This window comes from Chenopodium album, chromosome 27 (assembly GCF_948465745.1).
Source record: "Chenopodium album chromosome 27, dcCheAlbu1.1, whole genome shotgun sequence".
Classification (NCBI taxonomy): Eukaryota; Viridiplantae; Streptophyta; class Magnoliopsida; order Caryophyllales; family Amaranthaceae; genus Chenopodium; species Chenopodium album.
The window spans coordinates 5,364,064-5,386,175 of NC_137860.1; the positions used below are offsets into that span (position 1 = coordinate 5,364,064).

The 22,112-nt window shown below is 35.1% G+C and overlaps 2 protein-coding genes across 2 annotated transcripts; one reads left to right on the top strand and one right to left on the bottom strand.

Moving 5' to 3' along the window:
- The first annotated feature begins 4,668 nt into the window (after nucleotides 1-4,668).
- On the top strand, nucleotides 4,669-7,090 carry LOC145619594 (UDP-glucose 6-dehydrogenase 3-like). The gene is made up of 3 exons (XM_081674307.1): nucleotides 4,669-4,759; nucleotides 5,277-5,373; nucleotides 5,690-7,090. Exons 1-3 carry the CDS (start codon nucleotides 4,755-4,757, stop codon nucleotides 7,088-7,090), a joined length of 1,503 nt encoding a protein of 500 aa, XP_081530433.1. The 5' UTR covers nucleotides 4,669-4,754.
- Nucleotides 7,091-8,304: 1,214 nt separating this feature from the next.
- LOC145621036 (F-box/LRR-repeat protein At3g48880-like) lies at nucleotides 8,305-14,293 on the bottom strand. The gene is made up of 3 exons (XM_081675771.1): nucleotides 14,135-14,293; nucleotides 9,477-9,872; nucleotides 8,305-8,903 (listed from the first exon to the last, which is right to left on the bottom strand). The coding sequence occupies exons 2-3, from the start codon at nucleotides 9,863-9,865 to the stop codon at nucleotides 8,369-8,371; spliced, it is 924 nt and encodes a 307-aa protein (XP_081531897.1). The 5' UTR covers nucleotides 9,866-9,872; nucleotides 14,135-14,293; the 3' UTR covers nucleotides 8,305-8,368.
- Nucleotides 14,294-22,112: the final 7,819 nt, after the last annotated feature.

Sequence of the window (22,112 nt, forward strand, 5' to 3'; positions counted from 1 at the left end):
CTTTTGTTTCTTAACGGTGAAGGATCAATAGCTTACAAGAAAAGATTATAAAAGTTTATTAAGTGATAAGATTATCACAAGAATTAGGCAACTAATGGTAAAGGAAACAGTGAGAAATGAAATTATCAATTCTTTTCTTAGTGGTAAAAAAGGGATGAAGTTAGGAGGTGGATTTTGTCTCTTATGATAAGTAAGGGCATTTTGGTCATTTTATTTTCTCGGGTAAAAATACATATTTTGATACAAATCTTTAAACATTTTACTGACCGGAAATAAGCTGTAAAATAATAATTTACTTTCCTTAAAATTAGCTTCTAAAATAATATAATATTAAAATAAAATTCAAGATTAAAACATTCGTTCTTGTTAAAACAGAGACAAAACTTTAATTAAGCTAATAAAATAAATATTAGCGTATAATAAATCAGGTTTTAAAATCTCGGGTATTACAAAGCAATAACAATAATAATATCAAGCAACATAATAATTATAACAATTAGGGAAATTCTCTTTGGTGAACTCCAAGTTTTTAAGTTTCCAAGTGGTAAACATTCTTAAATTTTATTATCAATGATAAACCTAAATTTTGATTACCATTGATAAGTGTTATTTTAATAAAAAATCCTAAACTATAGTTAGTTAGTTTTTTTTTAATAATTAAATTATTATAGAAATATTTTTTTAAAAAAAAAAACGCCACCCAACCAGCAACCCCGACCACCAGCCCTCCCTTTGCCGGCGCCACTGCCACCCAGACCCCCTCCCCTTTTCTGGCGCCGGCGACCAGCCGTTCCCCTCCTTCTTCGATTTCCACCTCTCTTCCCTTGTAACCACCTGGAACCTCACCTCCCCCACCCTCGAAACCACCTGGAAACCTCCCCCACCCCAAAAACCCTCGGCGACCTCTCCTCCATCCCCGAAAACCCCGGCCACCCAGCCCACCACTCACGAAAAAAACCTAATCGGCCCTCATACACCCTCACAAAACCCTCGGTGAACTCTCCACCACCCCCGAAAATTCTAACTGCCCAGCCCACCACCCTCCAAAAATCTTAAACTCTTTCCCCACCCACAATTAGGATTTTTCGAGGATGGCGGCTGGGGTTTTCGAGGGTTTTGGGGAATAGGGGAGAGAGGGGTTTCATGGGGTGGGTTTGGGGGAGGGGATGGGCTTGGCGCCGGCGCCGGCACCGACGTGGGGGAGGGTTTTTTTGGTGTTTTTGGGTTGGGTTTAGTGTTTCTAGGGCGGCGAACAGAGGTTGGGAGAGGTCGGCGTTTCCAGGGGTGGGGGAGGACGACGCGCCGATGAAGGTTGGGCGGTCGGTGCGCCGGCGTGGGTGGGTGCAGGGGAGGGGGAGCTGGCTGTGGGTGGGGGGAAGGGGTGGTTGATTTTTTTTTTTTAAATTTTAGTATAATTATTAAATTATTAAAAAAATAATTAAAAACCTAACTATAGTTAAATGTTATTGTTAAAAAAATTAAAAAACCAAACTATAGTTAAATTTTTTATAAAATATGATAATTAATGGCACCATTAATAATTATAAAAACTTTAGGAGTACCAAAGATAATTTTAAAAAACTTTGTTTACCACTTAGAATTTTATAAACTTGGAGTTTACCAAAGAGAATTCCCTAGCAATTATAATCATAATAAGGCATAATAAAGCTTAATAATAATAGCAAGATCCTAGGCATGATACTAACAAGATTAATAACAAATCCTAGCATGTCACTAAACATCAAAGATCAAAGCTTTAAACAGAACATGGTACTAACATAATATAAGAAAGAGTAAAAGGCACCCTAAGCATGATACTAGAAAGCAATAAATAACATCCTAACATGATACTAGGAATATTAAAACAATATAAGCATGCTTTCTACATTGAAATAAAATAGGGAGTAAGCTAATTACTTACTTTGAAGCCTTATACCTCTTTCTAATAGCAAAATACACGAGTTAATAAACTTCAATGAAAATAATTAATCAAAGAATTAGAATTGAAAGAAAGAGTTAAAAAGTTTAGACTGGATTTGGAACCAAGCCCTCAAAAAAAGCATAAACCTTTCACGTCTAGGGCGAAAGCAACTTCGAACTTGGCTAGGTGTTTTTGGATCTCGTGAGTGCGGAATTTTGTTTGTAAAAGGGTTGGTTTAGAAAGAGAGAGAAAATCAAGGAATCCTTGATGAGAGTTGATGAATAAAAACAGGGGTTCAGGACCCTATTTATAAGAAAAATAGTCCGGAAATAGGTAGAATTTGAAAAGGAATAAAATTCCACGCTGTCGCCGCAAAACGACCTTGTCACTTGGCGACAAGCTCTGTCACGTGGCGACAAGCCTGTCGTTTGGCGACAGCTTGGATTTTCACGCGCTTTTTATCACGGAATCTACTTGTCAATCAAAATTGATCTGTAGAGTCCGTATGAAAACCAAAATCGTGTTTTTCATAAAATAATATTTTATTTCAAATTAAACTTATCAATCCACAATTATCAATTCTAATTCCATAAGGTTTTAAGAGAACCTTCTAGAGAATTCTAGAAGACTATAATTAATCCTAATAGCTTTAGGAATGATAATTGACATTGGACCCTCCTCTAGATCATTAGGCCGTATGTAAGGATCAAACCGGGCCCAGTTTAGTATTTTGGCCATAACTTCCTCATTATTCATCGGAATTTGGCTTATAATATATCGTTGTAAAGCTCTTTGCAAGCCCCATCTAACTACACTATTATTAGACCTGTATCATGGACCAAACTAAACTGGATTGACTATTTTCATGAAATAGAGTTGGTTTTTGAAAACAAAAAGAAAGATTTTTAATAAAAAGTAACACTTGACCTTTCACACTTTCACTTCATTCGATTATGGTTCGACGCGAAAGGCATTCATCACTGGGTTTGGTTTTTGGGGAGATACAAATGGGTGTCTACAACACCGTTTGATTATTTTTCAATAATCCAACCTTTAATGTCAATCTGCTTCAAATAGCCTTAAGTTACCTGTAATCGGTTGAATAGGTATTTTTTCAGTTAAGATCAATTTACACGTGTCACAACGTGATTAGTTAAAAAATAAGTTTTAATTTTAATTTTTAAGGAAATGATTATTATTAATTACCATTAATTAATTATTTTAAACTAACTTTTGTAAAAATAATTAAAAATATAAAAAAAATTTAACTATTTTAACACCCCCAGCCCCCAGCCACCTCCTCAACCCCACGATCGGCCTAAACCAGGCCATATTCCCCCTCGCGCCCACATCTCAACTCCCCCGAGCCACCGCCCATTCCCTACCCTCTTCTGTTGCCTCTAAAACACCACACTTGTTATCGAAACAACGAGCCAAAATCAATGTGTTATCGAAACAACGAGCCAAAATCAATGTGTGGGAAGGGGAAGGGACCAAAATCAAGGCGTGCGAAGGGAAGGAGCCAAATTCGGAGCAGGTAGGAATGGCAGTAGGTCGGGTCAAATGGGAGACCCGCCTCATCCGCCCAAGTGGGGCAAGGATGGAGGGAAGTTTGGCGAGTGATGAGGCGAGGATGGGTATAATAATTGTACCCACCATGGATGGTGGGTCAGATATGGATTTTAGAGTAAACTTTCCCCATCACCGTCTCATACCCGCCTTATACTACTTTTCGTAAAGGTTGAAACAAGCTTGGAAGAGCTTAGAATCTAAACTGTAATCATGTAAAATATTTTATTAATAACATTAACGTCGTATACAAATTTTGTCAAGTGGATGTAAAACTAGGTTTATTAAAAATAATAATTCATCATATTAATGTCATTATGGTAGCGGGTATGAGGCGGGTATGGATATCCAAATGGGTGGTGGTAGATGAATATTAACTTGTACCCGGCGAGGCGGGTGTGGATGTGGAAAATTGCACCCGCCATGGATGGTGGGGTTGGGATGGGTACAAGATTTTTAGGCGGGTATGGGATTGGAGGCACCATCCTCTGCATCCGACCCACCCCATTGCTATCCTTAGGAGCAGGGAAGGGTAGGGGCGGAAAAGGGACAAAGGGTGGGGTTTTTCGAGGGTATGGAGGTTGGGATCGAGACGGGGAAGGAGTTTTTTTACTTTTTTGAGGGTCGGGGTGGAGGTGAGTCGGCGATTTAGGGAGAGGAGGGTGGGTGGCCGGTGTAGCGCTCCGGCGCTGGTGGGCAAGTATAGGAGTCGGGCCGGTGGAGATGGCAACCGTGGAGGGTGGTTGGACTAGCGGTGGGAGTTGTTTTTTAATTAATCAAATGACAATTTTTAAGTTTTTCTTTTAAAATAAAATTATGATTTTTTTTTATCAATCAAATGCCGACACTTGTCGCGTAACTTTCTTTAACAAGTGAAATGACCGGTTGTGACCATTTAAAACTGACTGGCATTAAAGGTCATATTATTTAAAACTAATCGAAATGTAAATTATTTTAGATGAACGAGGCAAAAGCTGAATTATAGCTAGCAATTTTTCCTTTATTATACTCCGTATCTAAATCTCTAGGAATTACGGAGTACTTAATTAGAAGCTGAAATAAATTGGGCCTTAGACAGTGGGCCCTGGGCTTCGGTAGCACTCTTTGGCGTGCCGTGGTCAGCAAGCTAAAACGAGACTAGCTATTTCCCTTACAAAACAAAAACAAAAACAAAAAAAAGTTAAAACGAGACAATATACTAGTGGATCAGATCATACAACAGAGACGCAATTTCGGAAGATCAGAGGGTAGAGCAGCAAAAAAAATGAGGTAGTCCATCGATGTTGCTTGATTTGTTCATACAATACATGAATTTGGTTGCTTAATTAGGTCATATATTTGATGATTCTAACTTTACATATTTGTACTTTAGCTAAAATAGTTTGCAAACCATCAACAAATCAATTGTATTCAGTCTATGATAATAAGGGTTTGGCAATTAAGGATGAAAATCAAAGAAGAAACACAAACAATGGGAATAGGGTTGGACAATGTTGTTAAATGGTTGTCAAGCTGATTCTTTATATTAGTGTAATTTTTATTGTGTAATAGAAATTGATTTCTGATTATGGAGAAAACCCTTTTGAAGGCACATATATTAATTGTTTGAACTTATTATATAGCTTATTAATTGAACATTGCTAAGATCAATTTCTGTGTAATTTATGATTGTTTGGAACTTGTATAGCTAAATATTAATGATTTTGATCCTATAATTTTAACATTTTGTATGTGATTATAACTTCAGAAGAAGTAACATACTTACCTTAAATTATTTCGACTACAGTGATATGAACGATTCTTCTGATTACGATGATCAAGATATCTCCGACGATGTAAGTAATCCTAGTGGTGGTCCTGATGATGAAGATGTTACACCACCTGTAAGTTCTAAACATTATTATTGTTTTTGATAAAATTTATTTCTTGTTACAATATATCTTAACACATGTGTTTGACCTTATTGTTTACAAACAAAATATATAATCTGTGCAAACTTCACTAGTTGGTATCATTTGAAATGCATTAGATTAAACTAATTTTTATAACATATATACTTTGATGATATTGGTATGAAATATTTTGTTTGTTTGATACTTATACCTATAAGTAAATATGGTTTGGATTATCAACAAGTTTACAAATTGTTTTCGCTTGGTTTGATGATATTGATAGGAGGTATTTTTGTTTCATTTACAGCCCATGTTGGAAGATATAGAAAGAATATGTTGTATAGGTGGAGGAAGGGTTGGAGTTTTAAGTATGATGGTGCTTGCTCACTATTGGCACGATAAAGATTTCGTTGTTTTGGATAAGGATGTTGAGAAGATTAATGATATGAATGGTATCAATGAAGCAGATGAGAGAGTTATGCCTTTTTCTGAGCCTGGTATGGATTTTTATCTTAACGAAGGTATTGACAGGGGAAATCTACATTTTAGCTCCAATATTGATGAAGAACTTGATCTATGTCAATTGATTTTTATTGCGGTTGACATTCCTCTCAAGATAAAGCCCAAAGTACTCAAGAATGACTTGGACATCAAGAACTTTGATGATGCTATCAAGAGCATACTCCAATCAATCGATAGAATACTCGTTAGGAAGTACGTAGCTATCAAATCTACTGTACCAGTTGACTATAAATCAAACATTGCAGACCACATTAATGGGTTTAACAATGCTGGTTATCTTAGCGTCATCACAAACCCGGAGTTCTTTTCTGTTGGCACCGCTGTTCAAGATTTGCTACATCCTCAGAAGGTGGTATTAGGTAACTTTTATGAGGGTCAAAATAGTTTAATTCTTTTCAGGGATTTGTATGCAGGAGTGGTCAATGTTGATAACATCGAAATCATTGGTTCACAATCTTCTGTGCAAATAGGGAAGTTATTATCTAATGCAGTTCTTGCAGCTCAGTTAACACTTATGAATATAGGATCTACCTTATGTGAAAAGGTCGGCTCAAATTTCGATGATGTGAGAAGCACCATAACTGCAAACTCAAGATTGAATCAGGATTTTATCAATTCGAGACCGGGTTATGGAGGTATGGGTTTGACAAAAGACATAGATTATTTGGCATATTTATGTGAATATGTAGGGATGACAAATGAGAAGAAGTTTTTTACAATGATTAGTGAGATGAGGAGAAGAAAGATGGATGAATTAGTGCAGACTGTTTCACACATGATCGGAGGCTCTTTGGATATAGCTATATATGGATTTTCTAATAAAGTGGATTCAGATGATATCATAGAATCTCCTGCAATTTACATTTGTCGATCGTTGTTGAAGATTAATGGTATTCGTCTGAAAATATTTGATCCATTAGTTTCTGAAAATACGATCCTGAAATGTTTTGCTCCTAGAGAGAGAAATCGAATATTGGTTGCTGATAACATAGAAGGTGCTTGGGATGTTGAAGCAATGGTCTTCTTAGTTGAATGGCCAATGTTTGCTACTATGTTGGAGGAACAGCGTGTTGAGCTAGTTAACACAATGAGAAGGCCAGCCTTTATCTTTGATTGCTGTGATTTGATTGACGATGTGAATGGTTTTGATCATATTCAGATCTACCGATTAGGAAAACCTATATAGTATGCTGGTGAGGTGAAGGTGAAGGTGAAGGTGATAGTGATGAGTTTTGATGATGATTGAGATGGCAGATGATGGGGGGAAGCAGGGGATCAAATCTCCATTTCACACGCTCCTTTGAGTTAGATTAAATGTTAATGGTTTTATAATGAAATTGGGTTAATTTTAGTTTGAGTATTGAAACTTTAGTACTGTAATATGATTTTGCTTTGATTTTGAACATCTCTTAATTCGTACTTTTGCTCTAGTATTCTACTTATTGGTGAACCTATTGGGTTGTATACTTTGATATGATTACATGTTTATTTCATCAAAGTGGATCGTTTTGCATAGGGTTGGAAAAAATTGACACAACACAATACCCAACCCGAGACTTACAACTTTGGGTCAAAACTCTCATCCTATTTAATTAATTAGGTTGACAAGAAATTTTTGCAAAAAAAAAAAATTAAGGTTGACAAGAAATTAAACAGGTTAGATTAAAGTTGAAAGTTTCAAATCGTAAGTGACACACCTAACACGTCAACCCAATATTAAATCCTTTGAATGAATAATATCATAAATTGCAATCCATTACGTCAAAAACAGAAAATTGCAAACCACACTATCGTTTCACTGAAAACTTTTATGATATAAATATTTTGGCGGCCAACTGACTAAAAAAAAAACCCAGCGACAATTTGGTAAAAAGACAACATTTAGCTCAAAATATCTAATTTTTTCAACACTATAAAAATCCTAATTTAACTTTTTTGTGTTTTTAATTTTTTTTCGACAAGCTCTTTAAAAATCCTTATTTAATATGAATTATTAATTTATTTATGTCATCCCTTTTTTATTTTGCTGAATCCCAATACCAAATTTATATTCAATCCGCTTGTCAAAAAAAAATATTATTTTCAATCCCTTTTAAAAGTTTCGTTAACAAGGGGTATGAAAATTAAGTGAAAATTGATACTTAAACTTTTTTTTTATTATCTTGAAATTTGGTATAAAAAAACACGGAAAAGAAACTAAATTAAGTATTCGAGAGTAATTTGTCGGAATTTTTTAAATTTTTTAGGTTAATTGTCACATGAGATTAGTTTATTTTCCAAATTGTCGCTTAGGGTTAGTTTTTAGTTTTTATTACCAAATTGTCACTAAGAGTCTTTTTTTATTTACCAACCTAGTCAATTAGCCATATTTTGGCTGGTAAAAATTTTGGGAGAGGGAAATTTAATCGCAATTTCCTTTTTATAAATTAAAATGTTATAGACAACATTACAAGTAGATTAAATTTTAAATATACTTCCAATAACGATAATTTGTAAGTCGACCCTTCATTTTTGGATAGCAGCATTTCCAAGTTGCAGAACATGTAGGACAACGCTGTTTAGTGCACCTCAAGTGCAACTTTATACCAGCAGCCTTACAGCGAATCTCTTCTTCATTCCACTCCACGGATTGAGATATCCCAATCCTAGCAGTCTTTGAGCAGTCACGAACACAGAAACTATGTCGGGTATCCAACACCTCCAATCGTTTGTGCCCATCTAATATTGTTGACAATGCAGTGACTGATAAAGCACATGAGATGAGATACAATCGTCTGAGTCTAGGACATTTATCACGGATTGCTATTGCTGCTGCATCATTTACAACCCCAAATAACTGGAGACTTTCAACCTTTTCAAAGCAGACTGAGCAGAATACAAACAGATCTACAGGACACTTTACTTTCTTCAACTTCCTCCAATAACGCATAGCTTGCATAAAATATGAATGTCTGTAACCCAATGCCTCAGAAATAACCAACTGCTGCAGCGAGGGTGTCCTGAAAAGTGCACATAAATTTCATAAAGAAGGCATACCCTAAGATTAACATTAGCAAATTGCATACTGATATCTTGATACATTTGATGAATCCAATTTTATCTGTAGTACTCCGTTATTCTGCCATCTTAATAAAATATCATTCAGTGAGTAAAGCCATCTTCAAGAGTCCCATACCCGGATTTTTCCTCCCAAAATGCCCCTGCTACTTAACAATCAACTCCCAAAAACCACTATATACGCCTAAAACATTGAAATAAATGTACCCACAACCCCTGTTATCCTTTAACTTTCAGGAAACATCCTTTGACAATTTCAATGGCATTCTCAAGATCCAATAAGTTAAATCTCTATAAAGATCAACCATAGGAATTCACACTGCTGACAAGTGATAATAAAGACTGGGAAGGAACCAAAAAAACATTCCATTTTCAATGGGATCAACTATAAAAAGACAAAGTTGACAAGAAATTCATCTACCTTTCAGCTATATAGACATACTTGTGTGTTGTGTGACTGGCAAAGTTTTACCAAGGCACAATACAGACAAAATTGACAAAAAAAATTCATTTACCTTTTCGCAATATAGACATACTTGTGTGGCTTTAGCACGGTTTCACCAATGATCAATGCAGAACAAGAGTCAACTGGCTTAATATCCAACATATGCTTCAGGAAACAAAGGTATCTTCTCTGAAACCTGGGAAAATCACGGTCATTCTTCAACTTGTGGGGATCTATGACTTTGAGGTTGATCACACCACAAGGTGACAATGAGTCTAATACTGCGGCCAACCACGACTTGCTCACCAAACATGCAACGTAAAGCCTACAACGCCAAGGCACTCTGTTAATTATACCCATTAATACATCGTAGTCCAAGTCATCCCAGCTTCGCACCATAGTAGGGCCAGTTTCCGCCCTAGATGCTGCTCTAGAAAGTCTTGCAGCCTTCAATCGCATCTTTATACTGACAATATATGACAGAGGGACAAAGAGATTCAATCAAAACCAACCATAAAATGGCTCCATAAAAAGACATGCAGTAGATATAATATTCGATTGAATTCTATTTCTAACCACGCTTTCTACCTTCTACAACACAACCTAAATTAGATGCAATTGCACAGCCATCAGATGTTGGAATAATTTCAAAACTAGTTTTGCTTTTTTAATGCAGCGAGCTTCTAAATAAAAAACATGACAACTGAAGAAGTGATGACAAAATGTAGATCCTAAGCAATTTTGGCCAACTATACATACATTGCATGGCTGAACAGCTAAAATAACGTTGCCGTAATTCAAAGTTTGCCTTTTTAGTCCATCTTTTTGCTCAATAACAACTACAATCATATAATAATAAATTAATAAGACCAACTAGATTAATTTTACATATAATATCTATGTAATTTATCAGCACTTAGATAAAAAAAAATTAAAAAAAAAGAATCTGGAATTCCATCGAACAAATTTTAAATTAATACTCAAACCACCAATCAACACAATTCTACCGAAGCCAAGAATTGTTACAAACAGGATAAACCAAGTATTATCTAATCCCTCAACACTTCAAACAATAACTGCAAATTAATTTTTTTACAGCAATAACAACAGAAACCTTAAAATGAATATTGAAAATTGAACTGAACTTGCAATTGGGTTATGCCAATTAGTGGAAGAGACTTTTCTAAACCAAATAAACAACCAACTCCTCTGTGGGAAGCTCATTCAAGCCCGTAAAAGGGGGAACAAACTACCTAAAGACCGTAGGACTCAACAGAGGCCGATGATCAAACAAAAACGAGGGTTGCGATTACGAACTCAAATGCATTGTTGGCCCTATAGAGTAAGTTTGAGAGCCCCAAATTTGTTGCGGAACAATTTTATGGGTTCCAAAGTTCAAATGTGGGTGTGAAGGTGGTACATCAGAAGGTCTCTTATAAATGCTACTAAGACTGTAACTATTATTTCTAGAGTGTGAGGCTTAAGGGAGAAAACTAATTAAATATTTTGAGGAAATTACATCCGGAGCATAAAGATGTATTTTGCCTTCCCAACAATACGTGAAATTTAATACCATTCAAATATATTAGAAATCTATATAGATAATGTTTCGGTAGAATTTAAGTACTCTATAATTGAATTAAAATATGTATTGTAAGATGTCATTAATAAACATAAGATTTACCATCTCGAATTTGCAAAGTGTTAATATCCCGTTAATGCATGGGATATTGATAATATAAGAAAAATATATATAATGTTTCAATAGAGGTTAAAGTACTCTGTAATCATACTTCACAATTAATGACATTTTAACGATAGAACACATATTTTAAAAAATATACCTCCTTTCTTATTTTAAATCAAAACACCTATGTATCTAAAAAGAGTATAAACTGCAACTCTGTGTTCATCAACAATACATTGTTGATGTGCTTACCCTGCATACCAATAGCTTGATTCATGCTTTACTAGTTTCTCAATCAAATCAATAATCATAAACATGCAATCTATGAAAGAACAAAAAAAAAATCATTTTTGCTACTTTGTCAGTGATAAGTCTGATAACCAAATTCATATCAAATCGACAGAACACAAAAACTACCACGTTTCATCACCAAGTTAAACCTAAAATTTCCCAACCTAAAAGGATTCAAAATTAATTTAGCCAAATAATAGAAATTGCATCTTTCTTCACATTATCAGAAACCCAAAATCATCATCAGTGATTCAGCCATACAAGTGAGGCAAACATAACAAGACAGCAAGGGCCACTTTATTAACCATGATCAATTTATATAATGGCGAAAAATTCAGGAACATAATTTATGCATCTTTCTTTCCCCTCTTCATGCAATTTCAAATAAATCCCAAAAATTGGGCCATGATAAATTCTTTACATGATATGGATTGAAAATTTGTTCGGTAAAAATTTGCTGCAGGCATGTAAGTGAGTTATTCAAACAATGAATGACAAAAAAATTCGGCAGAAATTATACTATAATCAATCAGTAATTCTGTGATAAGATAACAAAAAATTATAATCAAGTGAGATTTAGAAATAGAATCACCAGCAAAGAGTAGATAAAAAAAAAGGGTGCACATGCTAATACCGATCTAGCGCTGTTATCAGACAACAAATAACAAGAAAAACAGAGGCAAGATATGAAAAGAAAAAATCTGCAAGAGATGCAATCTTCGGAAATACAGAAGACATCTTAAATAATACTACTTGAACCGTATCAGACCTCAAACATTTTTAATATATATATATATATACACACACACACACACTATGTTACTCGGACTTGGGTACCCATGTCCGACACGGGTATGTGTCCAAGTGTCCGACTCGGCTACTTTGTGGAAAAAATTTATGATTTTGAACTAAAATGAAGTGTTCGAGTGTCATACCCATGTCCGAGTGTCGAGGGTCCGACATGGGTACTTGAGGTAAAACGAAGAGTCCGAGTAACATAGTATATATATATATATATATATATATATATATATATATATATATATATATATATATATATATATATATATATATATATATAATCAGACTAAAAAGCGCAGAACTTTCTTGATTTTGACAAAATATATGAATAAATCCATCAAATATTATAAACATATGAAAACCCCAATGCCCAATAACTAACAATGCAATTAAGAAATGCTAAACATACCGCCAATTGAATCAGAATAAAATCCAAAAAAATATTTATATTGAGACAAAACTAAATGCACGAAATTTTCTCAAATTTAGCAACATATAAGAACCCATCAAAAATTATAGCCAAATGAAACTATAAATTTCAACACCTAACAAATTAACCAAACAATTATGATTACAACAAATCCCTTCTGCAATATTCAAATTCTGCATTTTACCATTAATACCCAATTATAGTCACTTAGATTATGAACAGAAGACGAACAATTACCAAATAATGAGGCAATTACACAACTAAAATCTTAAACCCTGACAGATTGAGTTCCAATTTCCTCAAAACAGCAACAATACCAATGGATGTGACAGAAATGCAAAACCCTGGTGAACAGAATTCGAAGTAAATTATAGTATTTTTTTTCATTAGAAAATTCAGATAAGGGGATTAGTCAAACTTATTACTTAACTACACTATACATCAGTAAGAAATCATTACATATCACCTAATAAGGGTGTATTTTATTCACCTGATTTTAACTTATATGAACTTATCTAAATTTAAGCGAACTTATTAAAACTTATTGTAGTTGTAATTTGAACTTGGATAACTTATTAGTGAATCAGTGTCAGTGATCAATGCAATTAATATTTTACATTGTATTGTTCATTAGTGTTCAATTCACTTTTAAAACAAAATGATAGTGGCCATATGCAAACATGTAATACTCTCAACTAACCATGTTTTAACAGTAGTTTACTAGTTTCTACAGCTCCTGCAACAAGAATACTATACCATAATTACCAACCATGATTTAACATCAAACATTCAATTCCAAAATAAAAAAATTATGAATTCAACTCTTAAAATGTTCACTCTTTTTCATCATTAGTTAATCACAACAATCAAATTAGGGAAAAGAGATCTAATTTCATATTCAATTATCTCAAAAAATACATAATTTTAGGGATATTTGATTCAATAATCAAATTAGGCTGATAAAGTTCACTCCTTTTTCATCATCAGTAAATCACAACAAGCCATATGCAAGGTTAATAAAATAAAAAGCACATCAGTTCATATAAAATTAACTTTAATTTATCACCAAAAAAATTATAAAAAATGTAATTTTATTCATCATTACAAATTCCATCAACCCCGGATGCATAAAATCTAAATATTGATATTTGTTCAACCAAAATATGCAAAGATTTTCCACCAAAAAAATTAAAAGAACCCCATATTAGATAGTAAGAAGATCCCACCAGAGATGAGCAGGGCAGGAGGGGCGGCCGCCCTAGGCCCAGGGAAAAGAGATCTAATTTCATATTCAATTATCTCAAAAAATACATAATTTTAGGGATATTTGATTCAATAATCAAATTAGGCTCATAATTTTCTTTTCTTTTGGTTATGATGTTGCATAATCTAAGAATTTAGAACCAATAGTTCAGATTTACGAACCCTAAACTTAACGCGCTGATAATTGGATTGAATTAGATCAAAATAAACCCTAGATTGTAAATTGATATGATGATAACAACAACAAACAACTTACCTTAGAAGCTGCTTCAATGGGGGATACAAGAATTTGATTCAACGGAGAACGCTTCCATGGAGTCTACGCTTCAATGAAATAAGTTAGAGATGTAGGAAACTAGGAATGGAGGCCTTTTAAAAGCCATCACCCGCCACATTTATACAGTAATACGGCCAATACGGGTTAGATCCGTCTAATTATTAAATGGCACGGATCTTTATATGATCGTAAATGGGGCAGAGCGGGCTTTATAATATAAGGGTTTTTAGTAGAAGCGATAAACATATCAAAAGACATTGTTCACTAATCAAAAGCAACATCAGGAAACATGCTCTTGCCAAAATAAGGGTGCATTACAGCAGCTTGCAGTGCCATACATCAAATGTGGCTTGTCTGAGTGGGGATATCAACCTGGCTGACTTGTGAAGGACCCTGTTGTACATCATATTGAGAAGGACCCTGGTTAAGTACAGAACCATCTGCACCAAACAGGACTCCCACACCAAGTGGTAGACTTCCACCTCTTGATCCCCTGCCACCCCTTGAGCCCCTGCCTCCTCTTGATCCCCTTCCTAGTCCTGTCGTAGATGCATTGCTGCTCTCTCCACCAGAAGTTGAACCAGTCCTCCCTCCTCTAATCATTCTCCCACCCCTCCCAAGTTGGCTTGGCTGTGCTGTAGCCTCATGATGTGACTGAGCAGCAGCAGGTGTTTGTTGTTGTTGAGGTGCAGCTGCAGTTGCTTGCTTCTTCGTGGGAGGCTGAGTGGTAGTGGAAGTTGGTTGAGCACACTTCCTTTTGTTGTGGCCCTTCTGATGACAATTACTACATGTCATCTCCATCCCTGTTCTAGTGAGGTGACCTGGCTTAGATGGATTTTTAGATGGGTCTTTGATCCTGTTTTTCCTAGGTCTGCCAGGCCCTATCTTAATAGGGGGAGGGTCCATAACACACTAAATTGCAGGCCAGTGTCTCTCCCCTTCACAAGGTGGAATTGATCCTGCATGAAAAAAAAAAAAAAAGTTAAGACTTACATAGGTATACAAAATTAATCAAGTTAGTTTGTCTTTTAGTCTTCCGTGCTATTTGGTCCTTGGGTCCTTTGTTTTTCATAACGTCCTCATGTCTAGCCATGCGATCATACCACAAGTCTTAATAAACTCACCTAATCATACATGTTGAGTCGTTGCACACACTTTTTCTTCAAGTAATGCACTATATTGTTTATAATCGTATATAGGACCATGCATGTGTTGTTTTCCGTCATGATAGGAATGAGTGGAGTATTTCACATTTGTTTTGAAAATTCTTTCATACACTCTTCCTTTCCAATCCGATTTATTGAGTCAATGCATTAAGTGAGCTCATTTTGTTCCATAGTACACACGTTCAAGAATCACTATGCAAGAGTTGGAATAATAAGGGGAACGTCATTCCTTCCTTCTTTTCTTCCAATCAAAGCATCAACAATAACAAAATTGTTGTCCTTCTTGGTAGTAACAAAAAATTCATAAGCATCCATGAAGATGAAGCACATGACAAGTTTCCATACAAGCTTTCATGCTTTTTTTCTTCTTCTGTTCCAACCCTTTTCCCCTAATAAGTCTAGCATAGGTTTTCCTTATCCTTATGTCTATATGCCATGTTCCATCAATACACATTTCTTTCCTTTGCATTCGATCATGTCATTCGCAAAAAAATAAAAAAAATTAAAAAAATAACAAAATTAATCGCCGAACTAAACACAAGGTACACCAATGATTTGAGGCACCTTTGCAACCCTGTCATTCCCTTTTGTAGACACCCATTTGTGTCTCCCCAAAACCAAACCCAGTGATGAATACCTGTCACGTCGAACCATAATCGAATAAGGTGAAAGTGTGAAAAGTCAAGTGTTGCGGTTAGTTTTTATTAAAATCCTTCTTTCTGTTTTCGAAAACCCACTCTATTTTATGAAAACGTCCATTTCAGTTTATTTTGGTCCATGATAAGGGTCCAATAATGGTGTAGTTGGATGGGGCTTGAAAAGACCTTTCCAACGATATATTATAAGCCCAATTCCGATGAATAATGAGGAAGTTATGACCAAAATACTAAACTGGGCCCAAACCGGATTTTACCTACGACCCAATGATCATGAGGAGGGTCCAAAGGTTTAATCCTATTCCTAAACTAATTAGGATTGATTAGAATCTTCTATAAGTTTCTAAAATATCTTAATTATCCTTTTTTGAAAAGATAAGATCATGGAATTTGATTTGAATATAAACTTTCCTTTTTTAAAACTTTTCTAATTCTATTCGGATTTAAAGATGTTCAAAGATAGTCAGATATTATTTTCGTGCCTCATATTTTTTATCCAAATTTTATATGGTTGGATAGATCTTGAAATTATATTTCCAATGATATATTATAATAATAAATCCGAGCTATAACGAAAAAGATATTAAAGATATACGAAACTCTATCCAAAACTGACACCCTTTCACTATTTCGTCCATATCTTTTTATCTACAAAATATTTTAATCTGATTCTAATTGCATTAGAAAGTAGACTTTAAGAGCTTTCCAACGACATATTATATGACTTATTTGGACTTCTAGATTAAAAGATATGATTAAAACAAAATCCGCAAAAAACTGTCTTGTCGCGAAACGACAGGATTGTCGCCTCGCGACAGACTCTGTCGCCTGGCGAAAAGATAAATCTTTGGCGACAAGGTCGGTTTGATTAGCGACAGCATGGAGTTTTATTTCTCTTCAAATTCTAACTATTTTCTTATAAATAGGGTCCTCGGATCCCCGTTTTCATTCAATCAGCTCTCATCCTTAATTCTCTCTTTTCTCTCTTGAGCAATATATGCTTTCTTTCTCCCTCTCTTTCAAAACTAGCTTTTTACACATACAATATTCCGCATTCACAAGACTTAGAGTCTCTTAGCCAAGTTCGAAGTTGCCTTCGCCCTAGACGTGCAAGGTTGATAATTTCTGAGGGTTTGGTCCAAAACTAGTCAAAACTTTATTTAATTTGATTTTAATTTAATTCTTTAATTGTTCTTTATTATTTTCATTGAAGTTTACTAACTTGTGTATTTTGTTATTAGAAAGAGGTACGAGGCTTCAAAGTAAGTAGATTAGCTTACTCCCTATTTCTTTCACAATGTAGATTGCATGTTTATTATTGTTTTTTTAATTCCTAGTATCATGTTAGGATGTTTTTTATGCTTTCTAATATCATGTTATCATGTTAGTACCATGTTAGGTTTAAAGCTTTGATCTTTATTGTTTAGTGACATGCTAGGATTTGTTATTAATCTTGTTAGTATCATGCCTAGGATCTTGCTATTTTATATCAAGCTTTATTATGCCTTATCATGCTATTATCATGATTATTATATATTGTTTATTTATGTTGCTTGATGTATATTTATATTATTGTTATTGCTTGATCACGCCTTTTATGCAGGTTTAAAGGGAATTTGTACTTGAAATCACGCTTAATAAGATAATTAATAATTTGGTTTAGGCTAATGTGATTTTAACTCAAGTGATCGCCAATAATAGTCTTATTTGTGCATTAAATTTCAACCAATATAGATAAACAGGGTAGGTTTAATATAATGTTTGTATGTTATTCGAAAAGCGCGCATGAATACGAGCAGAACAAAGTAGAGGCCTATTTTATAGGGCGGGTCCTTTCTTTTGTAGATTGGATTCGTACCCTCATCCCCGGACCCTGTTTGGTTCAAGACCTTATGGAGTAGTTGACGGTCCTTTTGGATTGTCTTTTGGGTTTACAAGTTCCTAAAACTTGTTGGCGACTCTTTTTGCTCTTTGTCTTTCCCTTTGGAACGCCACCATACTTTAGTGTATGATTACAGTGGGGTTCAAGTTTGGGGTTATCATAATGCTTGAAATATTCCCTACACCTTTAAACCATTTTTAATCAACCACTTTGAGCCTCGACTAACGATTGACCTTATTTATTCAACCCACATTTACCTAACCATGGGATGGGAAGGTGTGCAATTTGTGTAACATTCAAAGAGCAAGTTCAAAAAAAAAAAAAAAGAAAAAAAAACAAAAGAATAAGTAAGTAAAAAAAAACAATGTATAAAGGCAAGTGTTCCAATGTCTTTGATACGAACACATCTCGAATTGCGTCTCTCATCAAGTGCTTGGTACCGTGCCTGAGAAACATGAATGCTAAGTGAGTGATGAACCGCATGATCTGTGATTGCCTACATTGATTCAAATGAACAAAAAAAAAAAAAAAAAAATCAAAGCAAAGCAAAAAAAAAAAAATGTGAAAGATAAAACTTGCGAATTTAAAATTTTCAAATACACAATTGCATATCTTGGGGGCTTCTCTCGGGTCTTGAGCCTTTTACCCTTTTTTTAAAAAAAAACCATCAGCTTAACTATATTACAACCCTTGAAAGACCTCTTTGAGGTTACATACACTTGTGCAAAGCTCGGTTAGAGCTACGTTCGACCTGATTCCTAACGGATCGGATACGTAGGCAACCTCACATTGAGGTGCGGCCACATTCATATTCATATATATGCATGATCGAGTCAAAGAATATCAAATGCTTATCTCTAAATCCCTATCCATTTAGAGCTAGACTTGGGGGCTTGAATCCGTATCACATTAGCTTACCCAGCCTAAAGAGTCATCATCTTTGACTCTTCACACATATATTTCCATCACCGTAACCTTTGCAGCCTCACCTTAGTATCACTTTCACACACTTCACTCATACATACATAGCCATATCATCTTTCCCTTTAAGAACCCTTTATCATGAAATCTTGTTTCAACACTGTTCATGTCATCATCTTTCAAGACAACATTCATTAGAAGAAATATTGTATACTTGTCTGGCTTCCTGACCTGAGCAATATTCATTGTTTCACGCATCGCATAATGTGCTGAGCAACATTTATATATCAAAGATCTATAATCATGCAAAGCATATCGTGCTTAGCTCCTTGACCTAAGCAACGTTCATTATGAAATAATCACTTCATCTATATACGTGCTTATCCTCCAGACCTAAGCGACGTTCGAGATCATTTCTTTACACCATATATGATGCTTAGCTCCATGACCTAAGTTAATTTATCTATCGTGTCAGATGATGTAATTGTCCTTAGCCTCCTGGCCTTAGAACATGTATCATGCATACATTATCTTCAAGAAAAGCAATTCGATCCATGCATGCGATTCATTTCGTCTTGCTGAACGGGAAGTTCAAAAAAAAAAAATTCACGTCTTTCTTTTTCGGGAGAAATTCGGTACCCTCCACTCATCTCATGACGAAAATGACGAAAAATTATTCTTTTGTATTTTCGGTTGCTTGTGTCTGTGCACACACTCACTCAATACACATATACACAAAATCACAAGTCATACACATGTCATGTCATGCTTGGTCAAGTCATTGGTCAAGTCAATTGGTCAAGTCAATCATAGTCTATACGAAACCCTTCTACACGAGTCCCTTGACAAATTTTATTTTGCAGGTCTTATCTACAGCCCACGTCCGGGGACAAGTGGACCATTTACAGCCCACGTCCGAGGACAAGCGGACCATTGACAGCCCACGTCTGGGGACAAGCGGACCATTTACAGCCAACGTCCGGGGACAAGCGGACCAACTACAGCCCACGTCCGGGGACAAGCAGATCATCTACAGCCCACGTTCAGGGGACAAGCGAACCAATTACATCCCACGTTCGGGGACAAGCGAACCCTTTACAGCCCATGTTCAAGGCGGGGACAATCGAACCAACTACAGCCCACGTTCGGGGACAATCGAACCATCATCATTTTAGTGATCATCTCCCAAGCGAAGACGATTCACGGCGCAAGGTTCTCGATACCCATAGACTTGCATTTTCATCATCAGACAAGTTTTTCCTCAACATGGAAAATTGTCATTTCTCGACTTTCCTCAAGCATGAAAAGTATCTCAGCCGGTGGGTTTCTTCGAGCATAGAAAACTGCCAACATTATCTGTCGACTTTCCTCAAGCATGGAAAGTATCATCCGGTGGATTCCTTCAAGCATAGGAAGCTACCAAACTCATTTGTCATCGGTACACTGGTGTCAGATATGCATTCGATCCCTTTACTCTTTTATCTGTGGAACTAACATTTTTCTGCAAGTATCGGCGTGTACAGAGTGATTTAAGATCGCAGAACATCTTAAATCATTCTCCGTCCCTATCGACTACTTTGACTATCGTTTTCAAAACTAACGTTTCTACAAACTTAGTCAAAGTGGGGGCTTCTGTAGACACCTAAAAATGTCTCCCCAAAACCAAACCCGATGATGAACAACCTTTCACCGCCATTATTAGTCGGGTTGAGTATGTAATCTTTAGAGTGCTTAAATCCATGCTCCATTCAATAAATTTGATAAAACAATCCAATTCATAGCCCATTTTCCCAAATCGTAACTTATTTTCCTCTTTTCATGGCTTTAAACCCAAAATAATTCATTTCGTGTCCTTTCTATAAAAACGTTTTGATCATTTTATTTTGGTCCATAATCTGGGTCCAATTATTAAATATTTGGATGGGGCTTGAAAAGAGCTTTCCAACGATATGTTATAAGCCCAAATCCGAGTAATAAAGAATAAGTTATGGCCAAAATACTAAACTGAGTCTAAATCGAACCTAAGCCCACCTTACCTACGACCCAATAATCATGTGGAGGGTCAAAAGGATTTAATCCCACTCCTAATCCAATTAGGATTAATTGGATTCTTCTATAAGATTCTAAAAGATCTTAATTATCCTTTTTGAAAAGATAAGATTAAAGAGTTTGAAATAGAATAAAACTCCTCTAGTAATTCGATTCGAATTGAAAGACATTCAAAGATAGTCCGAAATTATTTTCGTGCCTCACTGTTTTTATCTAATTCTTAAATGTTTGGAGAGCTCTTGAAATTATCTTTCCAATGATATATTATAATATTAATTCCGAGCTATAACGAAAAAGATGAAAGAAATACGAAACTCTATCCAAAACTGACACCGTCCCACTATTTCGGCCATATCTTTTATTATACAAAATATTTTAATCTGATTTTAATTGGGTTAGAAATTAGATTTCAAGAGCTTTCCAACGATATCTTATTCATCTTATTCCGATTTCTGGATCAAAAGATATGATAAAAACAAAAACCGTAAAAACTGCTGTCTATCGATCGCAAGAGTTTTATCCGATTCGAATTCTTATCTTTTCTTGATTCGACCCCTTTTTTTCCCTATAAATAGAGGTCATATCCCTTTTTCAATCACCAACAAGGTTGATCATCAAATCACTCTCTCTTCCTCTCTTCTACACCAAAAATCATCCTCTCTCCCTACACCAAAAATATTATCTCCTCTCTCTCTTGCTCTAGCCTAAACTCTATCAACCCTATTCTCTCATTTTATATCCCTTAAGCACTTTAAGGATTTCATACAATACCCGAAGTTCTATACTTAAACCAAGGCGTGAAAGGTAGAATTAACTGAGGGTTTGGACCAAATCATTTCTAAATTTATTTAATTTAATTTCCATTTGATTTATTTTTATTGAAGTTACTAACAGTTTATTCATGATGTATCAATTCAAGGAAACGTGGAAAGTGAGTAATTAATCACTTCATTACTCTTATTTTTATTCTTGTTGCTATTAGCATGATTAGGGTTATTATTTGATTTGACTGACGCTATTATTATTAAATTGCTTCCAATATTGATGTTGGTTTCTATTGTTATTATGATCACCATATTGCACAGTGCCGTCTTAGACATTTTTGGGGCCCTGAGAAAAATTTTAAATAGGGGCCCTGACCCTAAACTACAAAGTGTAATTTATACGTAATTTAGCAACAAAACATTTTACCCCTGATTATTGGATTAATAATTTGAATTATTTAATTATTAATTTTATACCATCGCGTATTAATTAAAATTTTGATGGCATCACAAAATTTG